The 14,276-nt window shown below is 41.4% G+C and overlaps 1 protein-coding gene across 4 annotated transcripts in view; it reads left to right on the forward strand.

Moving 5' to 3' along the window:
• Nucleotides 1-289: 289 nt before the first annotated feature.
• Nucleotides 290-14,276, forward strand: part of LOC128421630 (ankyrin repeat domain-containing protein 36A-like) — a 57,367-nt gene continuing 43,380 nt past the window's right edge. For all 4 annotated transcript variants that reach the window (XM_053404636.1, XM_053404638.1, XM_053404637.1 and 1 more), the window contains exons 1-11: nucleotides 290-824; nucleotides 3,641-3,755; nucleotides 3,977-4,150; nucleotides 5,048-5,154; nucleotides 6,374-6,511; nucleotides 6,854-6,996; nucleotides 10,230-10,280; nucleotides 11,919-11,952; nucleotides 12,033-12,096; nucleotides 12,485-12,545; nucleotides 12,932-13,932. In XM_053404636.1, coding sequence (XP_053260611.1) covers nucleotides 568-824; nucleotides 3,641-3,755; nucleotides 3,977-4,150; nucleotides 5,048-5,154; nucleotides 6,374-6,511; nucleotides 6,854-6,996; nucleotides 10,230-10,280; nucleotides 11,919-11,952; nucleotides 12,033-12,096; nucleotides 12,485-12,545; nucleotides 12,932-13,932 — 2,145 coding nt within the window. In that variant the 5' untranslated portion in view covers nucleotides 290-567. The remainder of the gene's footprint in view (nucleotides 825-3,640; nucleotides 3,756-3,976; nucleotides 4,151-5,047; nucleotides 5,155-6,373; nucleotides 6,512-6,853; nucleotides 6,997-10,229; nucleotides 10,281-11,918; nucleotides 11,953-12,032; nucleotides 12,097-12,484; nucleotides 12,546-12,931; nucleotides 13,933-14,276) is intronic.

The following is a 14,276-nucleotide window of genomic DNA, read 5'->3' on the forward strand; positions in this document are numbered from 1 at the left end:
CAAAAAGGGAAAACGTTGACAGCTATGGGGCACAGTTGTGTGAAACAAAGTACATGAAATAAAGCCACAGAGAGTTTTTGTCTCGGGCTACGCGTGCAATCCTCCACATTTAACCCTGGGGCAAACCGAGGCTTCGCACGCAACGCACGTGGCAACCCAGCCACGCGCACTGAAGAGCGGCTGAGAGGAAAAGAACCCGAAGAACTTCCAAGCGCAGCCGCGCATGCGCCACTTTAAAAGGAAGAGAAATCGCTGCCGGAAAGCCTTTCTCTCCCAGCGCATGCGTAGCTCCGCCCTGAGCAAAAAGCCGTTGCCTTGGCTGCGAGCCGCGCTTTCCTCGCCCCGCCCACCGTCGCGGTTCTGAGGCGGCCGTTGGCGGCTCGCGCGGACGGCCTTCTCCCCCCACCACCACCCCCAGTTCTAGCCAATGGGCCGTTGAATGTCTGTCAGGGGCCGCTTTCGTTTCCCGGCGAGAGGGAGTCCAGTCGGCCGGCGGCTGCGCCCCCCGAGAGCCCCGCCGCCGCCGCCGCCGCCCCGCTTCCCTTCCCCCGGCCTCCGCCGACAGGGATGAAGAGGCTGAAGGGGATCTTGAAGCTCAAGAAGAGGCGGGCGGCGGAGCAGCAGCCGGCCTCGTCGGCGTCCAGCGAAGCGGGCGGCGAGGTTGTCGTGTCCGCCTGCGCCTCGTGCCTCGCCAGGGATGGCGCCTACGTGGTGCGGAAGAAAGAGTTGGGCCAGCTGCACCGGGCAGCGGCCGAAGGGAGCCTGGGCGACGTGCAGCGGCTCGTGCAGAGGCACGACATCAACGAGCCGGATAAGGACTCCAGGTGATGAGGGAGAGCCGCGGAAAAGGCGCCCCCCTCCCCGAATCTGAGCCGGAGGAGGCTTCTTGGCATTTTATTATTATTATTATCATTATTGTTGTTGTTTCGGGAATATAGCGCCTCCTCCTACACGGTTTGGCTGTCAGCTTGGCCTGCAGCTGCTTCCTTTGAAGATACAGTGGTGCCTCGGGTTACATGCGCTTCAGGTTACATATACTTCAGGTTACAGACTCCGCTAACCCAAAAATAGTACCTCGGGTTAAGAACTTTGCTTCAGGATGAGAACAGAAATTGTGCTCCGGCGGCAGCGGGAGGCCCCATTAACTAAAGTGCTTCAGGTTTCAGGTTAAGAACGGACCTCCGGAATGAATTAAGTACTTAACCCGAGGTACCACTGTACAGTCACTCCACTGTATTTTCACAGTAGCCCTGTGAGGTAGGCCAAGTCAAGAGTGAGTGAGTGAGTGAGTGAGTGACAGTACCCCAAAGCAAGGAATTCAGTCCTCTCCTTGGTCGGTGCCTGGCCCCGAACCCACCGCATTCTCATCCTGAATGCCGGAGATTGCTTTTTCAATGGTTCAAAGATCCATAGTAATAATAATAATAATAATAATAATAATAATAATAATAATAATAATTTATTATTTGTACCCCGCCCATCTGGCTGGGTTTCCCCAGCCACTCTGGGCGGCTTCCAACAAAGATCAAAAATACACTAAAATGTCACACATTAAAAACTTCCCTGAACAGGGCTGCCTTAAGATGTCTTCTGAATGTCAGGTAGTTGTTTATATCTTTGACATCTGATGGGAAGGCGTTCCCCTGTGCGGGCGCCACTACCGAGAAGGCCCTCTGCCTGGTTCCCTGTAGCTTTGCTTCTCGCAGTGAGGGAACCATCAGAAGGCCCTCAGCGCTGGACCTCAGCGTCCGGGGAGAATGATGGGGGTGGAGATGCTCCTTCAGGTATACTGGGCCAAGGCCGTTTAAGGCTTTAAAGGTCAACACCAACACTTTGAATTGTGCTTGGAAACGTACTGGAGCCAGCTCCTAGGGGTTGAGGTCCCTTCAGCCTCCCCCCCCCAAATATTTGAGGGGGTCAGTCCTCGTCTCCCCAATATTTTATTCAAGTTGGCAACAATTGAAGGAATGCCAGGTGATATAAGCACCAATCACTGTATCTTCACAGTAGCCCTATGACGTAGGCCAAGTCGAGAGAGAGAGAGAGAGGGGGGGGGGAGGGAGTGACAGTACCTCCTAAGCAAGGAATTCAGTCCCCTCCTTGGTCAGTGCCTGGCCCTGAACCCTCTACATCCTCATCCTTGACACTGGAGCACATTTTCAGTGGTTCAAAGATCCAACTCCTAGGGGCTGAGGTCACTTTGCCCCCCCATAAAATATTTGAGGGGGCCAGCCCTCACCCCCAAGTTGCTGGACATGGCTATTCAAGTGATGTGTGTGCACCATGTCATGTTGATTGATTATTCGGGGTGGGGCTTACCTGTTGTCGTCCAATATTTTATTCAAGTTGGCACCCCTAGAAGGAGGGCAGGGTGATATACGCAGCAGTCACTCCGCTGTATCTTCACAGTAGCCCTGTGAGGTAGGCTAAGTTGAGAGGGGGGGCAGTACCCCTAAGCAACGAATTTGGAAGCCTCCTCAGTCGGTGCCTGACCCTGAACCCACTGCATCCTGGACGCTGGAGCACTTTTTCAGTGGTTCACTTGTGTCCAAAGAGCCATAGGAGCCAACTCCTAGGGGCCAAGGTCCCTTTCGAGCCATCCCAATAAAATATTTGAGAAGGCCACCCCCCAAATTGATGGGCATTGCCATTCAAATGTGTATGTGTGCTGCATCATGTGATCTGTTATGCGGGGCCCAGCTTTCCTCCCCCCCCTTGAAAATGCTTCATTTAAGTTGGCACCCCTGCAAAGATCACATAACACCTTTGAATGCTTAACATCTGGATTTAGGGTGGGTCAGGTAGTTCCCTCGCACAGCGTGCTGAACTGAGGGGGTGCAAAATTGAGAAGATTTGTAATTGGGAATATTTATTAGGGGGCGCCAAATTTTGGGCTCATACAGGAGGCCATATTATGAAAGATTACCAAAGTCTGCCCCTAACATTACATGAATAGGAGCATAGCTAAACTATGTGTCTTTCTTCTGAGTAAGAAATAATTGGTCATTTGCATGATGTTTCTCTTACAGGGTAGAATGCAAGGATTGTGTAAAGCAGTCTTGGAGTCTTCAGCCCCTTCAGTACAGTGGTACCTCGGGTTACATACGCTTCAGGTTACACACTCCGCTAACTCAGAAATAGTGCTTCAGGTTAAGAATTTTGCTTCAGGATGAGAACAGAAATGGTGTTCCGGCGGCGCAGCGGCAGCAGGAGGCCCCATTAGCTAAAGTGGTGCTTCAGGTTAAGAACAGTTTCAGGTTAAGTACAGACCTCCGGAACGAATTAAGTACTTAACCCTAGGTACCACTGTACATTCCTTGGGGTTGTTCTTGCCTCACTATTTTCAGGCACCTGTTAACTTCTTGCAACTTTTTACTTAATAAAAAAATAATGTAAATATTGACCACGAGAAGCAGTAGGTGTGGGGAGTCTTTATTAAGTTGTGACCATACTTGTCCCATGAAGTTTAATAACTGTGTCAATCAATGATCTCTCAGGCTTTACTTTTAGGGTTGTTGTGAGGGGGAAATGGGCAAAACCAAAAGTGTAAGATAACAAATATTAAGTCAAATAACACATAGGAATAAACTCTTGCTGTTCTGAGTGATGTATTGATTGTACTCAATGGTATGCCTTCCAGAACACCTTTGCATCTGGCCTGTGCCGGTGGATATACAGATATTGTTGCTTTCTTGGTAGGCAACAAATGCCAACTAAATTTCCGTGATAATGAAGGGAAGACTCCATTAATGAAGGTATGTATGAAGCAGTAATACAATACCACATTCTATAAATGCCATATCTAGTTGAAAATGCCAGTTTAGTACCACTTTTTTTGTTAATGACAACCATCAACAAGTTAATTATTATAAAGTTAAAGTTATTGCTTCACGTTTCATTAAATTCCGACAGCATTAAATATTTGTTTGTATTAACATAATTTCTGGGCCTAATTTCCTTTCTTTAATCGTTGCAGGCTGTACAATGCCAGCAGGAATTTTGTGCAATTTATCTGCTTGAGAACGGAGCAGACCCTAATATTGTGGATGCACACAGTAATACTGCCCTCCACTTTGCTGCTGCTAATTCTGGTATAGCTATTACAAAACATCTCCTTAAATATAATGCTGATATTGAAGCACAGAATGAGGTAAAGTAAAATTAGCTGAATACCATAAAATAATTTTTACTTCTGAATGCTCTTTTGAATGTTAAAATAGTTTATTGAATAAAAATAATTTTGCTTATGTTGTCAACTTGCCTTTTGTGGCAAGAGAACATTGTAATGAGTAACTTTTGTATATTACCCACCCACCCCCAATCAACAAGTGCAACATGTACAATTTACCAAGCATTCATGTGAAAGCATAGCATGCTGGTTCTGGGTTGAATGTGATATTATTCAAATGATTCCCCCTCTGTGGGAACAGGAAGGAGAAGAGAGAGACCTACTCAAAGTAATTAGGGAGTGGCGCTGCCCTGTCCTGCCGTTAGTTACTGAAGTGGGAAGAGAGTAATTCAAAGAAGCCTGAAGCCATCCTATGTGCTTTTAGCACCTTGTATAGTACTAGTTTGGGTGCACAAAGCCCTAGAGGCCTTTCTTAAGGCAGTATTCTTCAATGAGACCTGTGAGTATAGGGTGGTATATAAATTTTAATTATAATATAATTAACATAGCTGGGAACCTGTTATTATATTATATTATATTATATTATATTATATTATATTATATTATATTATATTATATTATATTATATGGTTCCCAGCTGTGTTGGACTTCAGTTTCGGTCATCCCTAGACAGCTTAGCAAGCTGTTGGGGATGGTGGAAGTTGTAGTTCAACAATATCTGAGAACTCTGGATTGAAGAACACTGTCTAAAGGAGCTCCCCTCACCTTCAGACTTGGAGTTCTCCCACCTTACTTTGTGCAAGCTCTGTTGGAGGCAGACAACTTTGGTCCACACACAAATGTCCTCAAGTTCTATGGAAAACAGTAAATATGTGTGTATTGCAAATTTTGTCTGCTAATTCAGTTTTATGCTTACAGGATGGGAATACTCCTCTAATTGTTGCTGTCACAGAAAACAATCGAGAAATTGTAGAGTTTCTTTTGGAAGAAGGAGCTTCTGTAAATGCCACAGATAATTCAGGAAGGTACAGTCTGATTCATTTATCTGATCTAAAGACTTAAGGACTATTTCTAAAGAAAACTGTTGCAGTTTCCGTCCCATGAACTGTAATATATGAAGAGACTATGGGTTGTATGCAAGAAAGTAATTGCACTTGCAGAACTACGCCTACTCTTGCAACAAAAGTTCTCCCACCGTGTTCCCTGTAGACTCCCCTGCAATCTGCTTTGTAGGTTCCTCCAACCTTTTGGAGTGGATTTGAGGTAGGGTCTGTTCTTAATAATCACCAGCTCTCCATGTCACAACCTTTAACTAGTATGCTAATGTGAACAAAGACTGCTGCAGTGAATAGACTTTGAATCTCATTCTGAAATGTTGCTTTGCTGGTGTAGCATTATAGTAGCCTAATCTTGACCTAATCTTGACCAAAAAAAGAGAGTATCTGCATAGAATTTCTTCCTGTGCTGCCCACCCTTTCATGTTCATGCTTTCTTGACTCTCATTTCCATGCTTCCTGCTCCATCCTTTTTGGCAACCTGCTTTACCTCCATTTACACCTTCACTCCAGTCTTGTAATGTGCTCTGTGTGGGGCTTCCCTTGTGCCTGATTCGGAAGCTGCATTTAGTGCAGAATGGTGCAGCACTGTTGCTGATAGGAGTGAGACCTTGTCAGTATATAACACCTGTGCTCAGATTCACACTGGTTGCTGATTTGTTCAAGCCGTTACTATTAGTATATAAAGCCCTTAGGAACTTGGGATCAATTCACCTGCAAGATCGCCTTACCTCATATATGCCCACTTGACCAATTTGATTGGCGGAATCAGCACTAATACAGGTGCCACATAACACACGTTCCACATTTGTAAGAAATCAGTCTTTTGGTGTGGCAGCATCTGCACGTTGGAACTCCCTGCCTATTGATATCAGGCAGGCGCCTTCACAGTGCCCACCCCCAAACACCAGATTCTGTGAGTATACCCTAACTACTAGTGGCAGGGATTCCACTAGTGGTAGCTTACACCTGTGCTGGATTTAGATAGGCACAGTTGAGAGTTCTGCAACACTGGTCCCATTCACTACTGGCAGAGTTTGACAAAGCTGGTTGGAGGGATGCCTTGCCTTATCTACATTATTTCCAGTGTAGCAGATCTTGGTTTGTATTGTTCTGTTAACCAGCAGCGGGTAGAAGATCTAAGTTAAATTCATCAATAAAATTCAGCCGTTCCTGCCCTTTGTTTCAGAACTGCACTGTTGACTGCTGCTTCTGAAAAAAACCGTGATTTAACAAACATTCTTCTTCGACATGGCTCAGATGTTTTTCATAGAGATGGAAGTGGATGGTCAACAAAGGATTATGCTCTGAATAGCGGAGATTCCATGTAAGCTTTTATTTCTAGCATTTAAGATTATTCATTGACCATAAAATAAATAGGTTGAATTTCTTCAATCATTGCTGGAATGAAAATATCTATTTATCTAGTTACTCGCGCATGTGCACACGCGCACACACACACACACACAAATAAATAAATAAATGGATCAACTGTTATGCGAGAGTGGATCTTTAGAAAGTCAAAGACCCTTGCAAAAGTTAGGGTTTTACTCCTTGAGTTGATGTAAAATTGTTCTTCTGGTTTGAGGTATGTTCTTATTCTCTTCATGAAGAATCAATTGTTTGTATTGTCATGATTTGTAAAAATTATCTCCCTTCTACCCCTTAGTCTTCTGCAATATGTATCTGAATTTTCTAACTACAAAAATAAAGAACAGAGCTCTGGAGATCAAAAAATCTTAACTTTATTGAGCAGCCCAGAAAAACCTGGCTATTCTGGCATGTTGGGCGCACCAGCTACAAACAAAGAAGGTACGATTTTATATACTAAAAATTTTATATACTAAAACAAGATAATCTCTCCTTGTTCTGACATGGAATCTATGCAACTGAAGTGATCAGGCAAACTGAAGCTACCCTTTTTTATGTTTCAAGTACCCAACTGGCAACTAATAATATTCACAAAATGATGAGAGTTGGAAGGGAATTTGAAGGTCAGTTAGTTTAAACCCTTGTTCATTGCAGAGTAGCCACATTCCTCACGGCTTCTGTGTGCCTCCTGCTAGGAGTTGTTGAGTTTTCATCCTGAAACAAGCCTGTACAGTATGTTAATATAGTGCAGAATGAGTGTGTGTGTGTCTAAGGATTTCTTAAAAATTTATGGCACCTGAAGAATTCAGGTTTTAGGCTACTGAATTACACTGTAGCTATATGCAAACTTAGTTAAATGTATGCCATATTTGAGGGGCTAGAATAGAACAGCTTCTATAATATTGCGTTGTTGGCTGCTTAATAAACAATATCGCATTTAAGCATTTATACACACACTTCATAGAAGTAATTAATAAGTATTTGTCCTCTTAAACCCTCATTGTAATCCTGAACTTAATCATAATATCTCCCCCAATGGGGAAAGGGGGGGTGGGACTTGGGAAGGGGGGGTCATTTTGGAGAGAAGCAAATTCCATGACAAGGTACAAGAATCAAAACAGCAGTACACTAGGATTACTTTTTTATTCTTCGTGGGGTGTCTGCTTATTAAAATAAAAAGAAGTTCAGAATCTTGCAAGGAAGGTTCACTCTTTGATCTGCAAACTTAGTGTGTGTGTATATTTACAGAGCTAGGCCCTGATACGAAAAATGATTGCCACAATGCTGCTTTGAAACATTATATACCTACCTTCATGTGAGACAGCGTGCTGCAACTAGTGCAACACATCCTGCCTATTCACTTATTTAATGGGTTAAAAGGAAAGATGAGTTACAAGGTCACTTCTAGCTCTGTCATTCTGTGTGGAGGGTATTGCTTGCAAGTTCAGTAGCTTTGGTTGCATGATAGATTCAGTTGCATTTTCTGGTGTACAGAGAAGTCTGAGGCTTAAGTCTACCCCCCTGCCACTGAAAGCTTTAAGGTAGTGGTGAAACTTCAACTAACCAAAACATATGATACCATGCCATATTCATATTGCCCAAATAAAACATTGCTAAGGATGTGGCCCTTAGCAATTGTAACTTCCCAGCATTTTGGTGCTTAAGTGACCATGGAAATCCCTAAACATAGCATGTTAAACTGAAAGGGGTGCTTTTTTGGCGGGGGGAACATTGAAACTTTGCTTCAGCCAGCATTTCATCTCATATCGTTGTGCTGCAGTAGAAACCTAAGAGTCATGGTTATTGACTTCTAGTAATATTGTAAATTGCTTCAGGATCCCTCATGGGAAGTGATTCATATATTAAATGATGATGATGATAGTAATAATAACGTATCTGAATGCACTGTGGAATGAGAGATGGCAGCTTAATTTCTGGCTGCATATCGAGCTTGCCTGCAGCATTCAATTTGAACAACAGCCCAGGGTTCTCACAATAGTGGTATCAAAACAGCCAAATGAACAGTGCTCATAGAAAGTAGCTACAAGCTGGTGGAATCTAGGTTGGATACGTATTTCTGTAACCATAATTATCATAGTGTAAAACAGGGGTAGGGAATCTTTTCGGGTCCAAGGGTTGCATTTTCTAATGTCTAAGCTCCCAGGGGCTGCATATCAGCCATGGTCAGGACTAACATAAAAAAGTGGATGAGTCTCCTCTTATACATATGCAAATTGCTGCATATTCACAAGTAACATGTTCATAACACTTATTCAATCATGCCCACAGCCCTTATACACAGAGAGAGACATGTACATACACATTTAGGCTTCATGTCAACACCCTCTTTACAGTTAGTTAATCTTTCCCTCCTCATCTGTAATCTCAGCAAGGATCCTCACACCCTTGCACAGTAATTGGGCTTAAAAATGCTGTTTCATTGGAGCCATTGAGATACTTCCCCACCCCCATCAAGCCTAATTAAGTGCTGCATGGGATAAATATTTGATGGCATTGCAATACATGTGGAGGGTTAAGTTTTTCCTCCTCGGCTCTCCTTTTGCTGCACATCTTCCCCTCCCTCCTCAGCAGTTGGGCTTATTTTTTAAAAAACCTTCTGTTGCTCCTAATGGAACAAGCTCAATTGTTGTGCAGGGGGCTGTTGGGGGACAGGGATCCTTTACATTTACCTTTTTTAGGTGTGTGTGTGTGTGTGTGTGTGTGTGTGTGTGTATGCCTGATGTGCCCCTTAATCCTGTTTTAACTGTTGAGTTTGGTGTTTTCCAACTGTTAAAGTTACATTTTCATTTCTTAGGAAACATTGATACAATGTAAGTCTTTCCTTCAACATTGTCACTTTTTTTTTAAAGGAATGATCAGGAAGCTTCCTGCCTGTATATATAACAAAAGTGAATACTAATGTGTCTCTTCTTAATTGATGTTTAGAAATTGCTCTAGAGTAAGTTTGTAGCATGAGAGAATTTATTTTGGTTGTTGTAACATACCGAAATGCTGGAAGGGTCAGGAGGATTAGCTAGGCCCATCCGCTTTGTATCCTGAGAAGCTGCAATCCTATACAGTGCTCATTTAACTGGAAGTGAGCCACATTTATCTCAGCTGGACTTATACTGCTATCTTAGAAGTGCCTCCTGAGAAATAAGACAAGAATGTTAGCATATTCATCTCAATACATTAATCTATGTAATCTACCAAAATATGTAAGGAGAAAAAACGTGCTTTCACACTTGTTAAGACGAGCTCCAGATTCACCGGCAAATAATGCTAAATGGAATGGAAAACTTTCATGCCCTGTATTGGTAGCCAGTCCACTTAGAAAGGGGGGGGGGATCATATCTATTAATGTAGTGATCAGATACAGTATTCCCAAGCAGAGAACTAAATGTATCAGCTACATCTTTCCAAACAACATTTTTTATCTCTAGTTGTGTCTTTGATCTTTTATGAGAAGTGGGGAAATCCAAATATCTTGAGTGTGGGAGAGAGTTGGATGATTTGCCTTTCTTGAACTTGAATTGGTGGTTTGTTTTTCATTGCAGCATACTCATTACATTAAATAACTTGTTAGTTTATATGTGTATTTGTGTTTCTATAGTTGTAATTATTTTATGAATTCACTGTTTTTATCTATTCCTTCCATGCCTTGGCCTAAATAGATAGACAAGTGCACCTGGCACTCAGTCAAACAGCAGGAGATTCAGGGAAAGGTATAACAGTCTCCAAGGGTCAAATATGTAATGATTCATTTAGATTTAGAATTTTAATTCAGATTCCCTGCTTTGGTTTGTGCTTACTGCTTTTAGAAAATCCGTAGTACATAGTTCAATTGTAGCAAGCTGATGTGGAAATAACGGCCAAACTAGATGATGGGTTTGTGTGTTTCAGGATTGAGAAATACGGCAACCAAGGATGGATGCTTAAATCCTCTCCCCCTGCCATAGTTGTCATCCCCCCCCCATGCTTTTCCTCCTGGGGAAGAATTTGCTATAAGCATCAGTTTTGTCTTTCATGGACTTGGGTCTGATCAACATCCCCATATCTGCAATTTGTTTTAAAATGCAGAAATGTGAAATGCAATTTCTCATTTTACCTATCATCTAATTTAGCCCTTGGTATCTTGTTCTCTTCAAGAGTGAATGATTTAGAAGCTATTGTTGCTGTTCTGTACTACTTGGATCCACTGTATGCTAGAGCTCCCATTGTGAACATGATGGGATTGTCTAAGCTTCACAGATAATGTTCCTCAGACAGTGAGGAACTTCTCATCCATAGGGTAATGGCCTTGCTTAACTAGAGCTCACAGTGTTACATGTCAGCAGAAGTAATTTGGATGAGTGAATTGTATCTTTGGTCTCTGAAAGTTGTTTCTCCATGCACTATCCAGTGTTAGGATGTGGGCTGTTTCTTCTGTGTAGCTTCTCATTCCTTTTCAGTGACGTTCTTCAATCTCCTTGATTTATCTATTGGGAGGGGGGGGGAGAATTTCCAGAGTTCTCATGCATGATGAACAGGCTCAGAAGCTTCCTTTGCAGAGAGCTGGAAATTTAGGAAAAGTACTTTGCATTTCCTACCCACCCCCTGCCCCTGAAACAAGTAATTTTGGAAGGCAATAGGGATGACAATGGTAGAACTTCCATAAACCAGAACTTTTTGAGCTTTGGATAACTCTTGGGGAAAGCCCTGATTTCTTTTCTCAGAATTTCCCCAAAAGGCTCAGAAAGACCCAGCCATTTGGAATTGAGATACACAATCACACTGAGTGCTCAAAATTACTCCCAACATGGAAGGTGGTTTGTGTGCTTGTTTTATTGATTTTTTTTTTAAAAAATCTGACCTGCCTTTCAACAAGGCCCCAAATACACATCAAGGCATCTGTGAATGTGAAACTTCCTTGTACTTTGGCTTTAAAGACAACTTCACAATTAAAATAAAGATATGCCTATGGAGCCATTTTTTTACATTGATGCTATCAAAAAGCCATGACTTGAAAAGGAGTTGTGTTTACATAGGTCCTTCTATTCATGCACACTTGTATCCATGTATATCATTGATTATGGATTTGTATGCTAAATGGTTGTGCATTTCCACCATTCCCAATACCATAGGGAGTGATCAGCTTTACAATGGGGGAATCTTAGATGCGTGCTTGCTGTTTTTTATTTAGCTAGTGAACATGTACAAAAGTGCACAAGGCAGTTATTTTCAGATTTTTAAAGATAATTTATCTTTGTACCTTAATAGCTTTAAAGATTTGTACAGTTTAAAACGTTTTAACTGAAATTGTTCCTTAAAGTTTGTTCATTGTCTTGATTTTTATGTTTTTATTGTGCATGCTTTTTAAACAGTTATTGACGACCATTCCTTTGGAGATTCATTCAGGTAAGATTTTACGTTTGCTTTTGATAAAATTAGTTCTACAAAACTGGATTTTTATTCTGATTTTTAAATGTTCATTTCAGAGATTCTGGAAAAGCAGATAATGACAGCTGGATTTCTTCAGAAGAAGAAGATTTCAGTCCTAAGGTATGTTATAACTTGCAGAAGTCAGTTGAACCATAACCTGTTAGACCAGTGTTTTGTGTTCACTTGCGAGTTTTCCCCTGTTTGCAGACTCTAACTCCAGCGATGTACATATTTTAAGTACACTTAATTAATATATTGATTATTAAACCCCAGATCGATGGTTTTTATTGTTTATGTAGAGAATTATGCAGAAATTATGGCTGTTTGCCATAATAAACACTGATTGATCCATTGATTGATAACTCCAGTGATGGGTCATTATGTAAAAGTCTTGGAGCTTTCTTCACCCACTGCTGAGAAAGAAACAACGTAATGTGGCCTTGTTAAAAATATAATATATGAAGTGTTGCTTCAGCTAAATCTTAACGTGCTTAAATTTTGTTTCCAGAAACCAGAGAAACCAAGTTTGGCTCAGATAATTAATCTTTCCCAGCAAATCAAGAAAAATGGTAAGTTGCCTGTAAAACAGGTCTATTATAACTTGCTTGAGCAATTTTTAAAAATAATTATTTCTCCTGTGTTTAATTTTGTGTGTGTGTTTGTATTTTGATGTAGTAGATGAGAGAAGTAGCATTATCAGAGCAGAACCTATAGCCATTTCACAACAGAATAAATCAGATTCTGAAGCTGAAGATCTGAGAAAGTCCCTTCCTAAGCCTTTGTTCCAAGTTCAATCCTTTCCTCATCCTGTTCCGTCCTCACCCGGCTCCTTTTCAAAGTGTTCCCAGATGACTCCCAAACTGGACCCTAAGCAGGTAAAAAAATTAATTTACAAGTTTCAGTCTATCATTTGTTTATCATCTGTATTTTTATACCCATTTATGTTTGTATAAAGACAATGAAAATAATCAATCATCAAAAGAAAATATACAAGCAGTATCCGTTAATTCCCCAAAGCAAGAATTGAATGATCCAAATGATTCTTCAATCATTGAAGAGGAAGAATGTGAGGAGGAGGAGGAGGAGGAGGAGGAAGAAGACGAGGAAGAGGAGGAGGAGGAGGAGGAAGAAGAAGAAGAAGAGGAGGAGGAGGAAGAGGAGGAAGAGGAAGAAGACGTGGAAGAGGAAGAAGAAGAGGAAGGAGAGGAGGAGGAAGAAGAGGGGATAAAGGCAGAAATGGAAGATAACTTCAGTGAAGAAAAGGAGAATAATTTTAGTGAGGAAAACATAGAAGAAAGTTTGGGCAAGATAGAAAATGTGAAAGGGGAATATTTTGAAAAACTAGAAGGAAGAAAATCTATTGCATCCAGTGAGCTTAAGCAGGAGGGAAATGCTTCTAATAGTAATAATGAAATAGATTTACAAAACGAAGGACTGAAAGAATCTGTTGGCGTCCCTGTGTCTTTTATTGATGGGCAATATGAGCGTTCAGATGAAAATAGAACCATTAGCAGTGTAAATAATGAACTGTCCAATTGTTCATTTGAAAAAGAAAAAAGTTCTAAATATGAAGACCAATTCCAAGAAAATGAGAAAAACACCAATATTTCACATGAGAGCCCCAAAAAAGTTTTTCCTTCATCTGAGATTTTTGAAGCAACCAAAGATTGTACAAAAGATGCATTTTCATCTCCCTCAAACAGTTGCCGTGATAACGGGGTAGATTCAAACATGGGTGATGACATTCAAAACGTTGATGATCCTGGGTCTGAGACAGAACTTGAAAAACACAAATCTAGAAAACAGAATTCCAAGGATGCTGATCTTTTGGATAATCTTGGAGAAGAACAGTTCAGGGATTCAGAAGAACTGGAAGAAGCAGTATGTGAACCACTAGTTCAGAAAAGTGAGAATATTGAGGAAGAAAATCTAAAAGCTTTTCAACCTAGTACCAAAGTAAGTGAATATAATATGATGGAAAAAATCATGTAGTAAAGCAAAAAATGAAAGGTAAAGATGAACTCCAGTGAAGGAATCTGCATTGTGAATTAAAGGTAAAATCTTTGGTTTCATATTAGCCACCCCATCATTTTTTGTATAACTGCTGTTGGATTACTGCAGGGATAGTCAGCATGGCTAACAGCTAGGGGTGAAGGGAGCTGTAATCCAAAACATATTTAAGATGGCTCATTGGCTACCTCTGAACTAGTGTAATGCATTTCATAAATGACTGCCCTTAAAAATTATTTAGGAACTGCAGTTGGTTCAGAACGTAGCAGTGTAATGGTTAACCAGTAAGT

This window comes from Podarcis raffonei, chromosome 10, assembly GCF_027172205.1.
Source record: "Podarcis raffonei isolate rPodRaf1 chromosome 10, rPodRaf1.pri, whole genome shotgun sequence".
Lineage (NCBI taxonomy): Eukaryota > Metazoa > Chordata > Lepidosauria > Squamata > Lacertidae > Podarcis > Podarcis raffonei.